The sequence below is a fragment of the Calidris pugnax genome, unplaced genomic scaffold (genome assembly GCF_001431845.1).
Source record: "Calidris pugnax isolate Ruff unplaced genomic scaffold, ASM143184v1 scaffold341, whole genome shotgun sequence".
In the NCBI taxonomy this organism is placed as follows: domain Eukaryota; kingdom Metazoa; phylum Chordata; class Aves; order Charadriiformes; family Scolopacidae; genus Calidris; species Calidris pugnax.
In genome coordinates, this window is record NW_015091149.1 from 116,807 (window position 1) to 135,378 (window position 18,572).

At 46.5% G+C, this 18,572-nt stretch overlaps 1 protein-coding gene across 4 annotated transcripts; it reads left to right on the forward strand.

The window, feature by feature from the left end:
- Window positions 1–6: 6 nt before the first annotated feature.
- ETV4 (ets variant 4) lies at window positions 7–15,727 on the forward strand. Of its 4 annotated transcripts, XM_014959055.1 has the most exons (12): window positions 7–109; window positions 235–328; window positions 511–558; window positions 2,745–2,798; window positions 6,460–6,583; window positions 7,161–7,319; window positions 7,713–7,957; window positions 9,917–9,991; window positions 10,091–10,159; window positions 10,525–10,694; window positions 13,091–13,192; window positions 13,808–15,727. In XM_014959055.1, the coding sequence occupies exons 1-12, from the start codon at window positions 65–67 to the stop codon at window positions 14,027–14,029; spliced, it is 1,407 nt and encodes a 468-aa protein (XP_014814541.1). In that variant the 5' UTR covers window positions 7–64; the 3' UTR covers window positions 14,030–15,727. The 4 variants fall into 4 exon arrangements, with proteins under 4 accessions (XP_014814541.1, XP_014814538.1, XP_014814539.1 ...); XM_014959052.1 differs by lacking the exons at window positions 7–109; window positions 235–328; window positions 511–558; ... (5 more) ...; window positions 10,091–10,159; window positions 10,525–10,694 and adding exons at window positions 11,202–11,316; window positions 11,416–11,514; window positions 11,847–12,019; XM_014959053.1 differs by lacking the exons at window positions 7–109; window positions 235–328; window positions 511–558; ... (5 more) ...; window positions 10,091–10,159; window positions 10,525–10,694 and adding exons at window positions 11,202–11,316; window positions 11,416–11,484; window positions 11,847–12,019.
- Window positions 15,728–18,572: the final 2,845 nt, after the last annotated feature.

Consider the following 18,572-nt stretch of genomic DNA (forward strand, 5'->3'; position numbering starts at 1 on the left):
TTCCGCAGGTGCCCGCCGAGAGGCGTCGGCCCCGCGGCCGCGGAGGCAGCGCCCGGGCGGCAGGATGAAGGGGTACCTGGACCAGCAGGTGCCGTTCACTTTCCCGCAGGTGAGCGGCGGCTCCGCCGGGCGGGGGGGGGGGGTGCTCCGGACCGGGGACCGCTCCGGTTAAGGACCGCTCCGGTCGGGGACCGCCCCGGTTAGTGACCGTGCGCCCATATGCTCTTTCCGTAGCAGCCTCCGGGCCGGGCTCCGGGTGGCGGAGCTCCGATGGGCGCTAGGAAGAGACCCGGGGAGCCAGGGCTGCCGCCGGCGCGGGATTCGGAAGGTAGCGGGGGCCCGGGGTGGAGGGAGGGCCGGGGACGGGAAGGCTTTTTGGGCAGGGACCGAGTCCTCCCCCTGCGCTTCCACCCCCACCTCCTCCTTCCGCCCGGCATCTCCATCCCTGGAGCGTCCCGGTGTCCCCCCTCCCCGGCTCTCCATTGACGAAACCTCTCCCTTTTCACGCAGAACTCTTCCAGGACTTGAGCCACTTCCAGGAGACTTGGCTGACAGAAGGTAAACCCCTTCCCCTTCACTCTGTTTTGTTTTATTCCTCTTTCGGTTGTTTGTCTTTTGGAGGGTTGTCCTGCTCCTTTGCTGTGTTTGCCCAGCTCCAGAACACTAAGCAGGTTTTTTTTTCAGACTCGCCAACCTCTGGCTTGTGTAAACGAAGCCGCATGAATCACACTATTGTACCGGGTATTTGCTTATGAATGGGACTTGGCAACCGGCCCGCTTTCCCGGTTACAATTTCTGTTTCAGGCTACTTGTAACTGGTTGAATTTTATGCTAATTGCTCACTTATCTTCGTGGCTTGCCAGAACGTCGGTATTTTCTTAAACAAACAATAAGCTATTCTTTTAATTTGGGGAATAAAGTCCTTCTCAACTTTATTATTATTATTATTATTATTTCTCTTTTTAAGTTAATTCTTTGAAGGGACCTTCCTGGAATTTACATACTGTTTCAGTTTGGTGTCTAAATTGTTTTGCCTTTTGGCCTCAAGGAAGAGAAAATTTCAAATCCTAAGGAGTCCTGTTAATTCCAAGTGAAAATAGTTTTAAACAGTATAGTGAATTTGCTGTAGTGAAAAACAGCTATTAATTGTGGGTTATCTAATAGATCTGCTAAACATGCACACACACTTGAGACAGGTTTCTCTTAAATCTTCAAAAACCTTAAGCTGCCAATAAGATAAATTTGTCGCAGAATTGATTTCTGGTGGACTTTCAGTTATGGGCTTTCTAATATTTCTAGGTCTCTATTCTAAAGACTTTGCATAGAATCTTTTACAATATATAGCAAAGTGTTTGTGGAATGAATTCATAAGTCTCCTGGGGTGAAGGGAAGGTCGCACGTGGTCTCAGAGCACTGTGTAGGAAGAGCTAATCTGCTATTATACATGATTAGTAAATGATGTGTAAAATGTGTATCCTTGGTCAGAAAGGCTTAGGTTTGGTGCTCCAGATCTTGGAAAGGTGTGGGAGATGGCGAGGTTGATGCATGCAGTCTGAGTGACTAAAATAAACCTGGGGCTGGGCTTTAAATGTCTGCTTAAAACAACTATCCCAGTTGTTTTAAGTATAGATGCTGATTTGGGGAGAACAAGAAAATGTCTACCTGTATTGCAACTATATGAAGTAGATATTGAATATTAAAATTTTAAATTCTCTTCTTGCAACTGCTGCTTTCGCCAGAATAAATATGAACCCCTGAGTCATGAAGAAGCTCAACTTATAAAGTGTGCTGACTCTTCAAGTCAGCAGACAAACACACAAGAGCCTCACCAGTTTTTTTAACGGAGCTATTAAGCCTGAAGCTTCTTAATACTAAGAAGCTAATGTTGTTAACTATTTCAATGCTTGCCACGTTCAGCAATAACTTGTTCCAGTGAGGTAGGCTGTTCCACGGCAAATGAGGCCTCTGCAGACTTTCAGATGGCTTTTTTTAGACAACCTTGGAAAAATTCAAATATCTTAGACCTTGCTGTTATACTGGAGCTGTACTAACAGTGCTGTCTGCAGGGCAGGTGCCTAGAAATAAGCTTTACTGCACTGATTTGTGGGGAAAGAACAGCTGTTTGCTGTCAGGTTCTCTGTGACTACACCAGCACTTCCTCTTACGTTTCCCATTTGTGAAATCGCACATACACGCAAGAAACTATTAATAATTTCCCTCTCCTGCTACCAGATAATTTTTTTTTTTCTTCTGATATGTTCTCTTTCTGCTGATTTACAAGTTGTAGCCTATTCCACTAATGCCAAGCCATTCACTGCTGCTGGAGCTACTGAAAAGATTGTATATGAAGGCATAGCTGTTTCCTGTTCTACTCATCACTTTGGCATAGCCTTTCCAAATTTATTAGTTGCTTTTCCTATGCTAAATGCTTAAAAATCCTTGCATGTTATGTTTCTAATGAAAACTGTGAACCCTGAGGTAATAAACTTGCTGCTGTTCTTATTTCCAAGGTAAGGAAGAAGCAAACTGGCAGGCTGTTAAGGGGTAAATCTGCAGGCAGAAGAATTGTAATGATTAATCCCAGAGGGAAACTATCCTTAGTCACTAAAGTGCATCCGAGCACAAAGCTCAGCTCTTTCCAGCATAGACTTATTTCTGCCTTACTGTTAATTATACCATACGAAGTGCCAAATCTAAATCTCCCCTCTCTCTCCTCCTCCTGCCTTCCTTTTCTCCCCTTGCAGCTCAGGTTCCAGACAGTGATGAGCAATTTGTGCCTGACTTTCATTCAGAAAACTGTAAGTAGCACGGGGGCGACGGCACATCCCGGGGGAGAAGGGCAGGATACACTTAAACCAAACAAATATTTAAATGCAACACATATTGAGGCTAAGGTACTCATTTCTGCATTGTGATGGTGACAAAAAAACAGGTTGACTGTCTACATCTGGACAATACAAAAGTATCTTTGTGAGGTGGTAACTACCACAGTCCCTTATGTGATTGATTTCAGATGTGATCTCATCTGAAATGATCAGAGTGATTTCAACAGATGTGTATTTTAGTAGGTGTACCTGTGAATAATTAGGCACCCCTGAACAGCTGAGAAAATGCATGACTGTGACAATCAAAAGTAAAATTGTGCTATTACTCCTCCCAAAGCAAAAGAAATTAGCCTGTACGTGCAATTATTGGTGCTGTGTCTCCTGCAGGTGGTTTTTTTGGGGGCTCCACTCACCTACGTGGTCTCTGGCTGAGCATCTGCTGCCAGATGGGCTTGTCTGCTGCCTGGCATAGCACAAGGGTACAATATCCCTGAGGAATTGTGCTCCCTAGCCTGTTTGCTCTCCGTTCTTAGGAACTGTCCACTGGACAGAGATTGTGTGTGTTCACACAGGGGTGTACAGGCCGTACAACTGGTCAAAGCACTTCACCTTCCAAAGGAGCTGAACGTTGCACAGGTACAAGTGTACGTACAGGAACCTTCCACTCAATGGCCACGCAGCTCTGCTTTTTCCACACCGGGCCTGCTTCAGCCAGACCTCACAGCATGCCACCGTTTCCTTTGGAAGCTGATGCTGAGCTAAGACTACACACCTGAAGTGAAGACAGACTGTTCTGAATAGCTCTGTGTTGCAAGCAGCTGCAGGAACCTGGAGCCTGACTTTTGCCAAGTATGTTGATGCTACAAGAAGATGCCTCACGGTTCCCTGGGTATATAATTGCCTGGCAGCTAACTGAGAGTACAGATGTCCACTTAAAGCTGGTGCAGTCAACTTTGGTGCCCTTCCTATGCTGATACCCCTCTCTGCCCTGGGCACTTTTCTCCATGAAAACAAAAATGAAGCACTTTTACTGGTGGTTCTTGTCTACTTCCTTCTGCTGGACTCACCCCTGCAGCACAGCTGGGCTTGTTCTCCGAGTCGTATATCTTGTTTTATTCCTCTTTTTGACCTAGAACTGAGGAGAGGGCTGGTCCAATGCTTCACTTTGAATGAATGAATGAGCCAGTTGCAATGAGAGAGCCTGTTCCACCTACTAGGGGCTGCAAAGAACTGGCTGCTCCTAGTACATCTAGCTTCTTGAGACTTCACTGGAGTTCAGTGTACTGGACAGAGCAATTTATTACTTTTTTTTTTTTCCCTGGAGACTCAGCTGACACATCAGTACTTTTAGATGATGTTTACTCTACACATTGTGAAGAAGTGCTGCAGACAGAAGGAAAATGGATGCCCCAAACATAGAAAGACCCTTTTCTCTTTCAGCCCTTCCCTGGGCCTGGGCTGTTTGCACGGATGCAGTAGTGTCACGCTTGTGATACTGGATGCACCCTGGTGAGGGGCAGCCCCACCAGGTCAGCACACTCACACCTGCCATCAGCTTGGATGGTGCCAAGAGCTGTTTGTGAACAGGCAGCCCCAGCATTAGCTGAGCCATTTGTCCCTGAGAAGGACTAGGAGCCAGAAACAAAATAATGCTCTGGTATTTTATGGATTCATTTATTTATATTGATTCTGTCAGGCAGTTTGAGTCCCTTGGGGTGCTGGCATGACGTAAAGATGGGCTTTTCTCCTATAGGCTGAAACTGAAGGCAGGGAAAAGGAGTCAGGTTTGGGTTTGGTTGGGTTTTTTCCCCTCTGGCTGAGAAAATTAATTTTGTTTAGGGATGGTCACAATAGAAAGTGGCCTTAATATCCTGTGCTAAGAGAGACTGCAGCAGCCCTTCTGACAGCTGCTTGCTGCAGCACTTCTGAAGGGACAATTAGAGCTTTATGTGAAGGAGAATGGCTTGAGGACAGCTGGTGCACATACAGTTCAGGTCAGTCCCAAAATAAAGTCAGTCAGCAAAAAAATGAAGTATTAACAGATGAGGAGGTTACTTTCCATCCTTAAAACTGCAATCACAGCTCTGAACATCCCAGGCTTTGTAAGCAGCGTTGTGTCAGCTCAAAGAGGTGGGAGTAAGCTGAGGAGGACTGGAGCAAGCTTACAGTTTTGATTTGCAGGGCAGATATTTCCATTGTTTGAAAAACAAGGCTACACCTAGGTACCTTTCTCGGGTTACTTTTCTTTCCTTCCTAAATAGTGACCTAACAGCAGCAGCAGAGCCCAGAGGCAAAGGCAGAAGATGCTTACTGTGTCCTTCAGCCAGGATAAACTTTTCTCAGGAACTAGTGAAGGAAGTTTTGCTCCCTGCTGGATTTAATTAAGCACAAGAAGTAACAATACACACATCCTACTTCCTTGTGCGGTAAACTTCAACCCACACTTGTTATTCATGAAATCCTAACCAGCCCAGAAATATCCCTCCTCATCTGCATCAAGCTATGACCACAGAGCAGTGCACTGAAAATGAAAAGGAACCTTTTCGCTTTTTTTCTGGACTGTGTTTTGGAGGAACACAGCAGGTACCAGATTCTCCCAGTCCCACATTCAGGCATGTTGGGCTTTTAACACAGAAGAGATCCATCAAAGGGAAAACTGCATTTGGAGATGAAAAGGGCAACTGCTGAGTGTGGCAGCCTCCAGCCCAGGAATCTCAGTATCCTGTAGAAGGGCCTGGCCTTTTTCCTGAGTGCTGAAGTATAAACCTGATACAATTAATGAAATTAGATTCTTCAAAGGGAGGCTACTGAGAGAACTGCAAGCTGCTCTTCAAACTTTGAGGTGTATTATAGTGAATGCAAGGACTTAGAAGTCAGACTTCTGTTTTGAACTGTGCTGTAACACTGATGCAATTCCTTTGGAAAAGTGGTTTTCGCTATCTGAACTGGTTAGGTGTTTCTTAAAGCACTACTTGTGTAATGTGTTTGTGAGCAAGTTAGCATGGTGTCAGCCTGTAATAGTATGCAATACATATAATAGTATTTTCCCCACAGAAAACCTTCAGCTTTTGTAGCTATGTCTATGAAAACTTTACAATTATTGTCCTACAGGACCAACGATACTACCAGGAAATGTTCAATGTGTTCAATATTAGTGCATTGTAATTCAATGCAGTGCCACATGGTAATGCTACTCTCAAGACACGCTTGCCACTTATGTCCATGAAAGTATTTTGTGTGATCCAAATCAAAACTTTGCTTTTACGTTATGAAAAATAGATTATGTGTGTGTGCCCCCTTATGAACTAACAGAAAATGTCTGGCCCAGCCCTGGACAGGTTAGGAAATACCCACTCTAAATCCTTTTCAAAGTGCTCTGCATTATCATGGAGCATGTTAACACTACCTTAGATTTGGTCTTTTAAGGTTGATGTATTAAACAGACTTTACTAAATCAAGGGCAGAGCTCAGAACAGTCTAGTGAACAGTTTTGCATATTGGTATTTTGTTTCTCTCCGAGCCATCCGACCAAGGGCGAGGTGGTGGCATCTCAACTGACTTTTTACTGGCTGATAAAAATATCTCTCCATAACCAAGAAAAGTGCCAACTTGATCTTTCATTTCTCTCCCTCAGTAGCTTTTCACAGTCCTGCTAAGATTAAAAAGGAGCCGCAGAGTCCCTCCTCAGACCCCACGCTGTCCTGCGACCACAAGCAGCCATTCCAGTACCGCAATGGCGAGCAGTGCCTTTACGCCAGGTAAAGCAGCTTCCACAGGGGAGGGACAGGAATCACGTTATGAAATCAAGTGCTCCTGCATTATCTAATAGTGAAGTGTTATGAGAACAACCTGGTCTGTCTGCTGGGTAAGGGCTACACATGGGCTGCAACACAAATTAACCGGTGGGTCAGCTCAGGCCTGTGCAGAGTAGATCTGGGTTTGCCTCTTTTTTCTTCTCCCTAGTGCTATTCCTCACTGTCCTGATGCTAAGAGCAGTCTTGGCATCTGTCACGTGCCTCCCTCTCCATTGCTTTCCAAAATCTGTCCCCCAAGGAGATTCCTGATGCTGTTGCCCACAGCCCCAGCTACTTGCCCGAGTTATAGTACGGCTTCTTCAGTGCAGACACCTTCCTCAGTTTTCTGCTTGAAGGGTTATTGCTCTTGTGCACGAGGGCAACTAATAATCAGAAAGGAAGGAGTTTATGCTGGGAGTTTTCTGGCTTAGGTGGCTGCACAGAGGGACAGCGTGTCTGCCTGTGACACCTTCTCCCCAGGTGCTGCCACAAGTCCTTCTTGGAGAACTGTAATGCTCCCGTATCTGTTTGACTGTCCCAGTGCCTATGATCAACCCAGACAAGTTGGAATCAAGTCCCCCAACCCAGGAACCCCGATACAGTCACCGCTCCAACAGTTCCCTAGACAGGACAGGAGCTTCCCGACCCTTGTGGGGCCACCCCACCCCACATCCAGCTGTGGATACCTCAAGGAAAACAGGTGAGTTATTGCCAGGAGCAGGCAGCCATTGGCAAGAAGGATTGCCCTCCTTGGAGACTCAGGGAGGAGGGGCTGCAGCATCCAGATTAAAGTGCTCAGTTTTCAGCAATCACAGGATCCCCCTGAAGTACACGGGACCCACCACTGCTGCCTAGGTTTTGAAGAAGTCTCTAACCTTAAGCCCACCAGATTCTGTGGATGATGGGCCCTGCAGCTGCCCTCAGAAACATCTTTCTTTGGGGTCCCTTCCTTTCCCCAGCTTTGTGTGCAGCTCCTACAGCCCCAGTAACAGGCTGAGGCCGAGGAATTTTCTGTCTCTCAGCCTGCCCTGCATCCGGGCTGGGATCAGAGGGCCAAGAAAGGAGCCATCCCATGTCCTCTCCTTTCTTTCAGCTCTGCGTACCAGCCACCTGTGGAGATGTGCCGTTCCTTCCCCTCCTCCCAGGGCATGGCTCAGGAAGATCCCGTTGCCCACCAGTGCCAGATGTCTGAGCCCTGCCTCCAGTACCCTCACCAGGGCTTCAAACAGGAGTACCACGACCCAAGGTACGAGCAAGCGAACCGGGCAGGCAGCAGCCATCAGTACCCAGCAGCTGTGGTTGTCAAGCAGGAGCAGGTGGACTACGTCTACGACTCAGGTAGGCAGAACTAGCTATTCCTGACTGCAGTGGGGCATCAGTGGGGGTGACCAACCTCCTGGGTGAACACTGGTGGTCTTTGGGCTTTGAAACAGTACTGGTTCATCTTCAGGAGTGCGTGTGGTCTGGGAAACTGTCCGTGGAGCAAGAAATGTGAACAGTTCTGTCTGGCTTGGGCCAGACCGTCCACTGAAACTGCATCCAAGAGAAGGCTGGGACATTCACTTCCTACACTGTGTTCTGAGAAGGACTTTCTGGTATACAGTGGAAAGGTTTGATAAGCTATAGGAGCTAGCAGGTGATGATAAAGCCATTAGATTAAAGGCATGCATTTTTTTCCAAGGGAATAAGTAGCCACTGGGGAGACTCTCAAAATTCATAATTAGCCGGCTCACACCATCAGAAATAGAGAAAAAGGCATTCCCACTTTCACAGGGAGCTTTTGTCTTCAGGTAGATGTGTGAGCTGGTAGGTTGTAGAAAGGGAAAGAAGTGAGGTCAGCTTTGGAGAAATTATACCGAAAACATTCTGTAAATGACAGCAGAAAGGAAGGAGTCAAATATGTTGGTGCTCATGCAGAAAAACTGCCTTGGATCTCTGCAACAGGAGGGGACCTGCAAGTACTGGCAGAAGAAAGCTGCTCTGGGTGTAGGGATTGCACTGCACAGCCCTGAGCTGCAGCTCTTGATGCTCTCTGGCCCTGTGCCTTTTCCCTGACTGGAGGCAGAAGAATTTCATTCACAAAACGGAGGCAAAGACACAGCTCACCCAGCCCCGCTGGTGGGTGTCAGCTCTCGCTGCTGAGGTCTCTCACCAGCAGCTGACACCCACTGGAAATTGGCTGCAGCAGGTCACAGAGAGACCTGATGCTCCACTTTGGAGCTTACCACAGAAGATAAACCAGCTCTGTTCTGACTAACAGATCTAAAAGTCTAAAATTAAAACAGTCTGAAGAGATGTAAGTGGCTAACAATAAACTGCCCAATTCCAAGCTCAGGCATAAGCACAGAGCACTCAGCCACGTGCAGAAGTGCTGCTCTGTGCCTCTTGTAGTGTCAACCTCCACCTTCTGCTTCCTATAGAAACAGGGCACACAGAGGAGACAGCAGAGATTTCAGAGGATCACAAGAGAAAAAAGTTTATGATTCCAAAAGTAGCTTTCTAGGTACCAGATCAATCAGGTAATGCTCTTATTTTTCCACAAGGGATAAATGTTATTTTTTCAGCTGATCTGTCCAAAGGCTTGCTACCCTGACATCACAATACCCTCTTCCAGAGGGAATGTTACTTCTTGTTTCATGGCATTTTAATGGACATTTTGAATTGTTTCCTTTAGCAGAAATAGATGAAAAGCTCCTATGAGGGTATAGAATCCACCACTGTGACTATGCTGATATTACACTTCCACTGGGTTCTTCTGTCCAGACAGGGAAAGAAAATGTGCAAGCCCAGAAGAATGCTTTACAATTGTAATAATACACAGTCTGTCAGCTCAGAGTCCCCTTCTGCCCTTAGCATCAGCAAAATGTTGAGAGAAAGCAATGGCTATACGCAGGAGTATGAGGGAAATGTACAGTAAATCTTTCCAAAGCTCCCAGTTACAGTTTCCATTTCAGCTGCGGATGGAAAATAAGTTTGATTCAGAAAATGCAAGATACAGAAGATACAAATTGCAGTGCCCAGACTCACTGTTTTCTCACTGTTAGTGAGAATGCCCTATCACGATGTGAAAAAGCTGGAGAGACTTAACGCATATGAAAAGACATTTGTGAGACACTGGCTGTAGTAAACGTTCAAATGCTGCTGCTCTCCATTAACACCATCATAGTGCTCCTATGATGTGAAAACAAATCCCCGTTCCCTCAGCCACTCCTTATAAGACTTGTGCTCCATCTGCATGATGAAGTTGTGGTGGGATGGCTGATACATAAAGCTACGCATTTGTTAATTGTTCTGTAGATGTTCCTGGCTGTCCTTCCATGTACATAAATGCTGAGAGTTATCCAAGCCATTCAACTACAGAAGATACATTGGGTAAGAAACTCAGTGATTCTCTTATTTTCCCTGTATTGCATTGCCCTCTGGCACCACCCTGTCCTTGTCTGTGACTGCCTATGTGGCTTTCTCTTTCAGGCTGCAGCTATGACAAGCAGATGAGGTCCTTTACTGATGATGTCTGTGTTGTTCCAGAAAAATTTGAAGGTTGGAGAAAGAATGGCCTGCAGTTTGGGTGTAAGATAGGGTTACCTAGCATCTTTGCTAGCCACTTGATCACTGTCTCCATAGTTCATTACACTGTGTTCTTGCAGGTGTGTTAGCTGTGGTTCATACCTGACTTTTTGGTATCCTCTTTCTTGACCTTTTTTAACAGCAAAAAGGCCATCTAGCATAAGTAGCTTAATTGTGAGGTTCACCAGAGCTCCTCTTGGAAGAGCTGCTGGTGAACTAGCCACTCTGTTTTATGTGAACTGAAATATTCCAGGTAAACATTTGTGAGATGTGTTTTTTTTCTGCAACTGTTTGTGCACTGTTACCCTTAGAAACACCTTGTTTGTTCTTCTCAGCAGGAGACATCAAACAGGAAGCCGGAGGGTACCGGGAAGGACCTCCCTACCAGAGACGGGGATCTCTCCAGCTCTGGCAATTTCTTGTGGCTTTATTGGATGATCCGACCAACTCCCACTTCATTGCCTGGACTGGTAGAGGGATGGAGTTCAAGCTCATTGAGCCAGAAGAGGTGAAACCACTTAGCTTCTCTACAGGCTCTGGGGGAGCAGCCAGCATTTCTGAGGCTGCAAATTCCCAAGTGACTTTTCCTCTGCCCTGTGAAGGCTCCTGCCTACCAGTGGTACTCAGTGGACTCTGCAGCAAGTCAAAGTTCTTAAAAGAGGTCAAAAATACCAGTTTTAAGAAAGGTTGCTTGTAAGTTTAGAGTCTCAGCAATGCAGTGAGTCAAATTACCCACTGCCTCCATTTCCCTAGACACTTCACTCTCAAGCTTGCAGTGACTTGTGCTGCCTCATCACATTCCATACTTGAGGCTGACGCTGAGGTTTGGAGTTTTGAGCCCTACTGATCACAGAAGTTTTCATAAAAATCTGGAAGAAACTGTGACCTAGTCTAAATATATTTGTATAGCAAAATTACATTAACTAAGGTGTAATTTCTAATGCTGCCATGTTCCAAAAAATCCAATGATACCTGACAATATCTGGCATCTGCATGATGAAGTTGTGGTGGGATGGCTGATACATAAAGCTACGCATTTGTTAATTGTTCTGTAGATGTTCCTGGCTGTCCTTCCATGTACATAAATGCTGAGAGTTATCCAAGCCATTCAACTACAGAAGATACATTGGGTAAGAAACTCAGTGATTCTCTTATTTTCCCTGTATTGCATTGCCCTCTGGCACCACCCTGTCCTTGTCTGTGACTGCCTATGTGGCTTTCTCTTTCAGGCTGCAGCTATGACAAGCAGATGAGGTCCTTTACTGATGATGTCTGTGTTGTTCCAGAAAAATTTGAAGGTTGGAGAAAGAATGGCCTGCAGTTTGGGTGTAAGATAGGGTTACCTAGCATCTTTGCTAGCCACTTGATCACTGTCTCCATAGTTCATTACACTGTGTTCTTGCAGGTGTGTTAGCTGTGGTTCATACCTGACTTTTTGGTATCCTCTTTCTTGACCTTTTTTAACAGCAAAAAGGCCATCTAGCATAAGTAGCTTAATTGTGAGGTTCACCAGAGCTCCTCTTGGAAGAGCTGCTGGTGAACTAGCCACTCTGTTTTATGTGAACTGAAATATTCCAGGTAAACATTTGTGAGATGTGTTTTTTTTCTGCAACTGTTTGTGCACTGTTACCCTTAGAAACACCTTGTTTGTTCTTCTCAGCAGGAGACATCAAACAGGAAGCCGGAGGGTACCGGGAAGGACCTCCCTACCAGAGACGGGGATCTCTCCAGCTCTGGCAATTTCTTGTGGCTTTATTGGATGATCCGACCAACTCCCACTTCATTGCCTGGACTGGTAGAGGGATGGAGTTCAAGCTCATTGAGCCAGAAGAGGTGAAACCACTTAGCTTCTCTACAGGCTCTGGGGGAGCAGCCAGCATTTCTGAGGCTGCAAATTCCCAAGTGACTTTTCCTCTGCCCTGTGAAGGCTCCTGCCTACCAGTGGTACTCAGTGGACTCTGCAGCAAGTCAAAGTTCTTAAAAGAGGTCAAAAATACCAGTTTTAAGAAAGGTTGCTTGTAAGTTTAGAGTCTCAGCAATGCAGTGAGTCAAATTACCCACTGCCTCCATTTCCCTAGACACTTCACTCTCAAGCTTGCAGTGACTTGTGCTGCCTCATCACATTCCATACTTGAGGCTGACGCTGAGGTTTGGAGTTTTGAGCCCTACTGATCACAGAAGTTTTCATAAAAATCTGGAAGAAACTGTGACCTAGTCTAAATATATTTGTATAGCAAAATTACATTAACTAAGGTGTAATTTCTAATGCTGCCATGTTCCAAAAAATCCAATGATACCTGACAATATCTGGCAGGTGCACCTGTAGTATCTGTTCATATCTTAGAGCTATATCCAATTAGATATGCTTTGAGCATATCCAATTAGAGCTGCATTTAGCACTGTTCTTGCTACACATCAATCTTTATGGGTGCTTTCATGCAGATGAGTTGTTTTGGTGGGCTGGCATATGATTACAACAAATTTCAGAGTCTCAGGAACAAAGCTGAAAATCATGTAGTAGGAGGAAGAACGGCACGTAGGTCTTCCAGTGGAGATGTTCCCTTATTCTTGGGCTTCTGGTAAAAATGTCATCCTTGACTATTAAGTGTCACAGCTTTAGCAACCTCAAGCTTTCAGAGTACTGGACAGTGAGAAGTGGTGACAGCAAATGAGGTCCGTAATGGCAAGGAGAATTCCTCTCTGTGATACAGGTTGCTTCAGTTTGAGTTCTACTCTTCTTGTTGAAAAGTTGCTAAATAATTATTGTTTGAGTCTATTATTTAAACGTTGTAAATAATAGTATGGGTCATGGTACCATTCCTCAAAAGAGAATCAGCTGGATAATGTTCTTTTGCCTTTGGGTTGGATTCACAGACTCACGCCCTGGGATGCTTTATTCTACAGGTAGCCAGGCTGTGGGGGATCCAAAAGAACCGACCAGCCATGAACTATGACAAACTGAGCCGATCCCTTCGCTACTATTACGAGAAAGGCATCATGCAGAAGGTCAGTTTGCAAAGCAGCCAGAGTTAAAAAACATAAAATGCCTTTAACGATGCTTCTCTTGTTTGAGAAGGCAAGTCTTAACGATCCAGAATGCACTTGAGCCAGCCAGGCATCCTGAGCTTTCTTTCCCCATAACTTCCCTTTGCAGCACTTAAATGAGGAGGGTGCAAAGGAGCTGAATCTAGGCAACATATGGGAAATAAAACAAAGGGGAATCATGATTTCTGTCTTTTCCTGTATGTGTCTGCAGTCACGGGGGTTGGAATTTGTGCAGCTGCAGGGACATACAGTCTAGCCTTGCTGTTGGTGAGAGAAAGGCTGCCTGGGGGTTGGTCCTGTGTGGCAGGGACGGTCTCTTCCAGATCCAGGGCACTGGAGAGGATAATTGTTAAGTGTACTTATGTCACAGCACAGACCTGCCAGGGACTGTTGATGCTGTTGTCACCTGGACAAAGAGCCAGCTGGCAGCATCCCATTTCCCAGGAGCCGTTCCACAGGAGACCAGATGGGCCAACGCAATGGGCCAGATGTTTTTGCAAGCCTTCTCCACTGCTGAGGAGCACTGCCTGGTGCTGCTTGTGTGCCTGCAACATCCATCTCATATCTTCCCTGCAGGTGGCTGGAGAGCGCTACGTGTACAAGTTTGTCTGTGAGCCTGAAGCCTTGTTCTCTCTGGCCTTCCCCGACAACCAGCGGCCAACGCTGAAGGCAGAGTTTGACCGGCAGATCAGTGAGGAGGACACAGTGCCCCTTTCCCACCTGGATGAGAACACGGCTTATCTGCCAGACCTTGGGAGCCTCCCTCCACAGTTTTACAGCAAAGGCTACCCGTACTAGCACTGCTGGGGGCACGCTGTGCCACCCTTGCTCACGTATACAAGGAGATAACTGGTTCGTATTCAATCAGTACAAGCATTTTTCCAGGCTGGCCTAGAGCAGCACTGAACTACGAATACCTGCTGTGGTCAGGAAGGCTGTTCAGGTCCACGTGTGGATAGTCACCTGACAGTTGACAGGGCTCTTGTGTGCTTGTGACTGTACCCTCATTCCTCAGGATGGGACTCATTCTTGGCAACGCGGACGTCTGAGCATCCAAGCTGCAGCTTCAGCAGTGTATTGGAGAGTTGCTGCCTCCAGCTGGAACAAATGAGCCTGTCACAGTCCCTCTCATTGGGGAGGGAGGAGATGCCGTCCTATTGGGCTTTTTTTCAGATATGAGGATCCTACAATGCTGCTCTGACTCCATTCCTCCAGAACTGAACCTCTGTACAACCTGCCCTCAGCAAGGGGACCAGCACGTGGACTCACCTCTGCAAGGCCAGACTCACCAGTCTTGCCTTCCCTGTGAACTGCTTTGTGGGAATGGAGAATACTTGTTGCCTTGTACGTACATGCTCCAGCCTTACCACCTCCTTGCTCATACCTCTTTGTGCCAGGGCTCTCTGGTATTTGGGCACTCTGTCTGAGCTGGGTAGATGGGGGCTCTGGCCAGGACTGGAGCAGATCTGGAGTACATGGCACAACATACGATTTAGGGGAACTACAGAGCTGCCTGATTGCGTTGGTCTGGGGCACAGGTCAAAGTCAATGTCACCTTCAGGTAGGTGGATTGCAGGAGGCAGCAAGGCCTGAGCCACTAGTTCATTGTAGTGTTGTAGCTTTTCCAAACTGAACAACTTCTTCAACAAACATCCTCAGGATCTTTGAAGACCAGTGTGCCCATCCTGGGCTTGGCTCGAAAATCATTTGAGGCAAGAAAAGAACCTGGTGGAGGTGTGTTAAGAAAATGCTTTACAAAGTAACCTAAACCATATGTAATTCTTAATATCCAAATTTAGCCTTTACCTCCACGGATATTTGCATGTTTTAGGGAAATCCTGATGTGTTGGAAAGGCAGCTATCTCTGCAGCCCAACAGAGCACATACAACATAACTAGCCTTTGACTGGTTTTCCACAATAGCGAACCTTTATAATGGGCACCACGTTGTCATTGAGAGGTGCCTCACTTTATAATTAGCAGCTCTGAGCACATACCCAGTTAGACAAGGAGCAGTACAGCGTACCCATACAGAAAAAGCCTGTTTCCTACTGCTTCAGGTTGATGTTCCAGCTGCTGAATACAGAGCATCACCAATGCTGCCAATGTGGTAACCTCCAGAGGAAATTCTGTATATTGATTGAAAGCCTGATTTCCCCCCAAGACTCTCCCCTGCATGGCTAATGCCAATCTCCCAGCCTTGTCCCTGGGCATGAGGGCCAGGAAAGGCAGCTCTCCATGCCCGAGAAGAGGCCAGGTTCTCGGAGCAGCCTGCTCTGCTGATCCCTGTGTGGTTCCAGAGACTTGCTGTTCTGGCAGCTCCTGGCCTTCCTCTCTTGCCCTGCTCCCACCTGGCAAGCACACTTCCTCCGGTGTCCCAGAAGTGAGGGTGAAGGGGAACCCCTCCACTGGTATAAGCTGCCTTTACTATTTATGAGTGTAAAAATACTATAATTAATAAATTGGTCTATGTCTTTGGCCGGCGTGCCCTCATTCAGCTCCTGGCTAGACCTCCTTTACCTTCTGAGCTTGCTTTGCCCATCTCCTCGGCACCAGCTTGCAGCTTTGGGTAGCTAGTCCAGAGAGTTCAGGGATGTGTGTTGACTTCTGAATGTTGGTGGAGTTCATTAAACGAACACTTCACTCCCTTGACATCTTCACAACCACTCATACAACCAGGACTGAAAGATCACCATGAAATATGTAACCTCCGGCTGCACCTGGTGTCAGGGGAACAGTTCTCTGCAGCTGCAGAGGACGTTGCTCATGCTCACGCACTACCGTACCCTGGCCACTGGGTTTTAATTAGCTTTTCCCTGAACCATCTCTGTCTTGAGCAGTGGCACATGAGGTTGCTTGCAAGGAAAGGGAGTATGTTACCACCTGCTGAGCTGGTGCAGTGGTTGGGGCAGCGCAGGACATGCCAGCCCTGAGAGCAGCAGAGCCCTGCCCGGGCCCCAGCAGAGGCTGCAGCAGGGACAGGAGCCACCCCAATTCACACTGTACCTTCCCCAAGAGTCAGGTACCTCCTAAGGCAAGTCCTTATGGAAGCAAAACATAGGTGTGGGCTGTACCCTGTCGCAACACTGTGTTTCTAATTAATGAGACTAGTAGCTTGCTTTTATTTGATATCTCGATCTGAAGGATTCCCATGGATTTTACGTTTAACCAGTACTCTTTGGGCTACCCTCTGCCCAGCAAATCTTCCCTCCAGAAAGGGAATTCAGGGAGACAGTTGACATTTGGATGAAATTTTAGCTCCATGTTTCACTCAGGTTTGTCAAGTCAGTGCAACAGATCAATAGCTGCAGTGCAGTTCTGGGAATGAGCAAGATCAGGTTCTCATAACTGAGGGGCAGCGGCCTCCAAAGGGCAGAGATTTATAATAACCAGATCAGAGAGTTGAGAGTCAATAAATACACTCTGTGTTTCCAGTTCAGCAAGACAGAGAGGCAGCTGATTAGGGAACAATGTTGGAGGTAACAGACCAATGTCATAAAGTTCTCATGCTCGTCCTGAAAGTGCCAGCCCCATCCCACCACACAGAAGATGTTTCAGCTTTGTGATCTAGTCACTCACATTCCTGCTCCTACAGCAAAATTGCAACCACTCTTGATACGGGCAGCAGAGCTGTCTTTTCCTGAGCCAAAGCTTTCAGCACTTGAGTGGGGAGAAGTGCATGTTACACCATGAGAGAATGTACAGCCATTGCAATACACCTTTAAGTCAGTAACTCTTCACCATACAAATTCACAGCTGAGCTTTGCTCTACATTAGGCAGGTAAGAATGATACAATTCTTAACAGAAAACCCTCTAAAGACAGAGTTCTGCTCATGACAAGCACTGACATCTGGACGCAAATTTACCTAACATTGTCACACTTTTTACTATTGTTTACTCATTATATTCAAGATTTATCCTAGCAGGTTATTCCTCAGGATATGATGATGCTTTGGGACCAGCCAGAAATAAATTCTAAGCAGTCACTTCTTCCTAATGTAATTTTTTGTAGATCTTTTGTTCCCTGTGTGGTTGCTATTGTTGCAATGGCTTTGCTGTTGCTCCTGCTACATCAACAGTACAAAGCCCAGCAGGAAACACCATGAACCTATTACTCAGAACATGATGCAAACTTCCTTTCAGGTCATAGCAAATAATTAACATGTAACATTACTGCATGTCCCAGATGTACCCTTAGAGTGTACTGTCTAGGGCAAAAGAGTTACCCCTATTATTAACGAGTTGCCAAACAGAGCTGAACTCTCTGATGCTAACCCAGGAAATATTTCTGTTACCGGATACCCAGAAATAAGTATGAACAGTGATAATGAAGAACAAGACAGCAGCAAATCTCACTTTATGGGCTGAGCACTGAACGGGAAGGCAAGACAGTTATTAGAAAGTGCATTCATCTTTTTGAGGCTGTATACAACAGGGTTGATGTCATCTGGCTAGGCTGAGCCTTGACAACGTGCCTTGGGCCTGTGGGCAGGTCAAAAGAGGTGATGCATCATTCCTAGCAGTGCTGGGAAGAGAGCCAGGACAAGATCTGCCAGGAACAAATTCTGGCCTGGCCAGGTCAAGACTCCAGAAGCCAGAGAAACTGAGCAGTGTCACCTCAAAAGATGAGGAGAGCAGCAGATACCCTTTTGCCCCTTTGGTGCCATTCCTGTCCACCACACAGAGCCTGGTGGGAGCTCTGAGCAGCTCTGTGCCAGGCAGACACTCCCACGTACAGCATATTCTCATTCACACCTATTTAAGAGCTTCAGCAGAACAAAGAAAACCAGAGCTGGCCATGACCCCTTCTGGTTAGTACTTTTAACCTGAGCCCAGGAGTGACTTGTCTCCTTAGCACTAAGCCTGTCGGTTACAGTGCAGAGATAGCATGGGACTCACCAGCTCCCTGCTCTGGTGAGCCACGAACCTTTGTCACAGTTGAGCTTCCAGGAGCAGCTCCCACACAACCCTGTAAAACGCTCCCATGGAAGTCTCAATAAGACAGAGTCTCAGGAAGAGCTTGTGCTTGCTCTGCTCAGCATTCAGGCTCGGGGATGAGGTGAGCATCCCTCAAGAGGAGCAGTCTGTTGTTTACACTGGTAAGCCAGCTACAGGGGAGCACAGGTAACTCCAAGGGCATTAACACCATGACATTTGACTCCTCGTAACATTTTATGGAGGCATAACGCTTGAGAAGTTTTCTTGATATGCTCAGGAGATTCATTCCCATAAACGAATCAGCCCTAATGACACCTGTACACATCTCCCCATCCTCCTCTGCATTTGAATCACAGACACGTTGTAATCTACCACAACGTGGGAAACCATTTTGCACAATGAA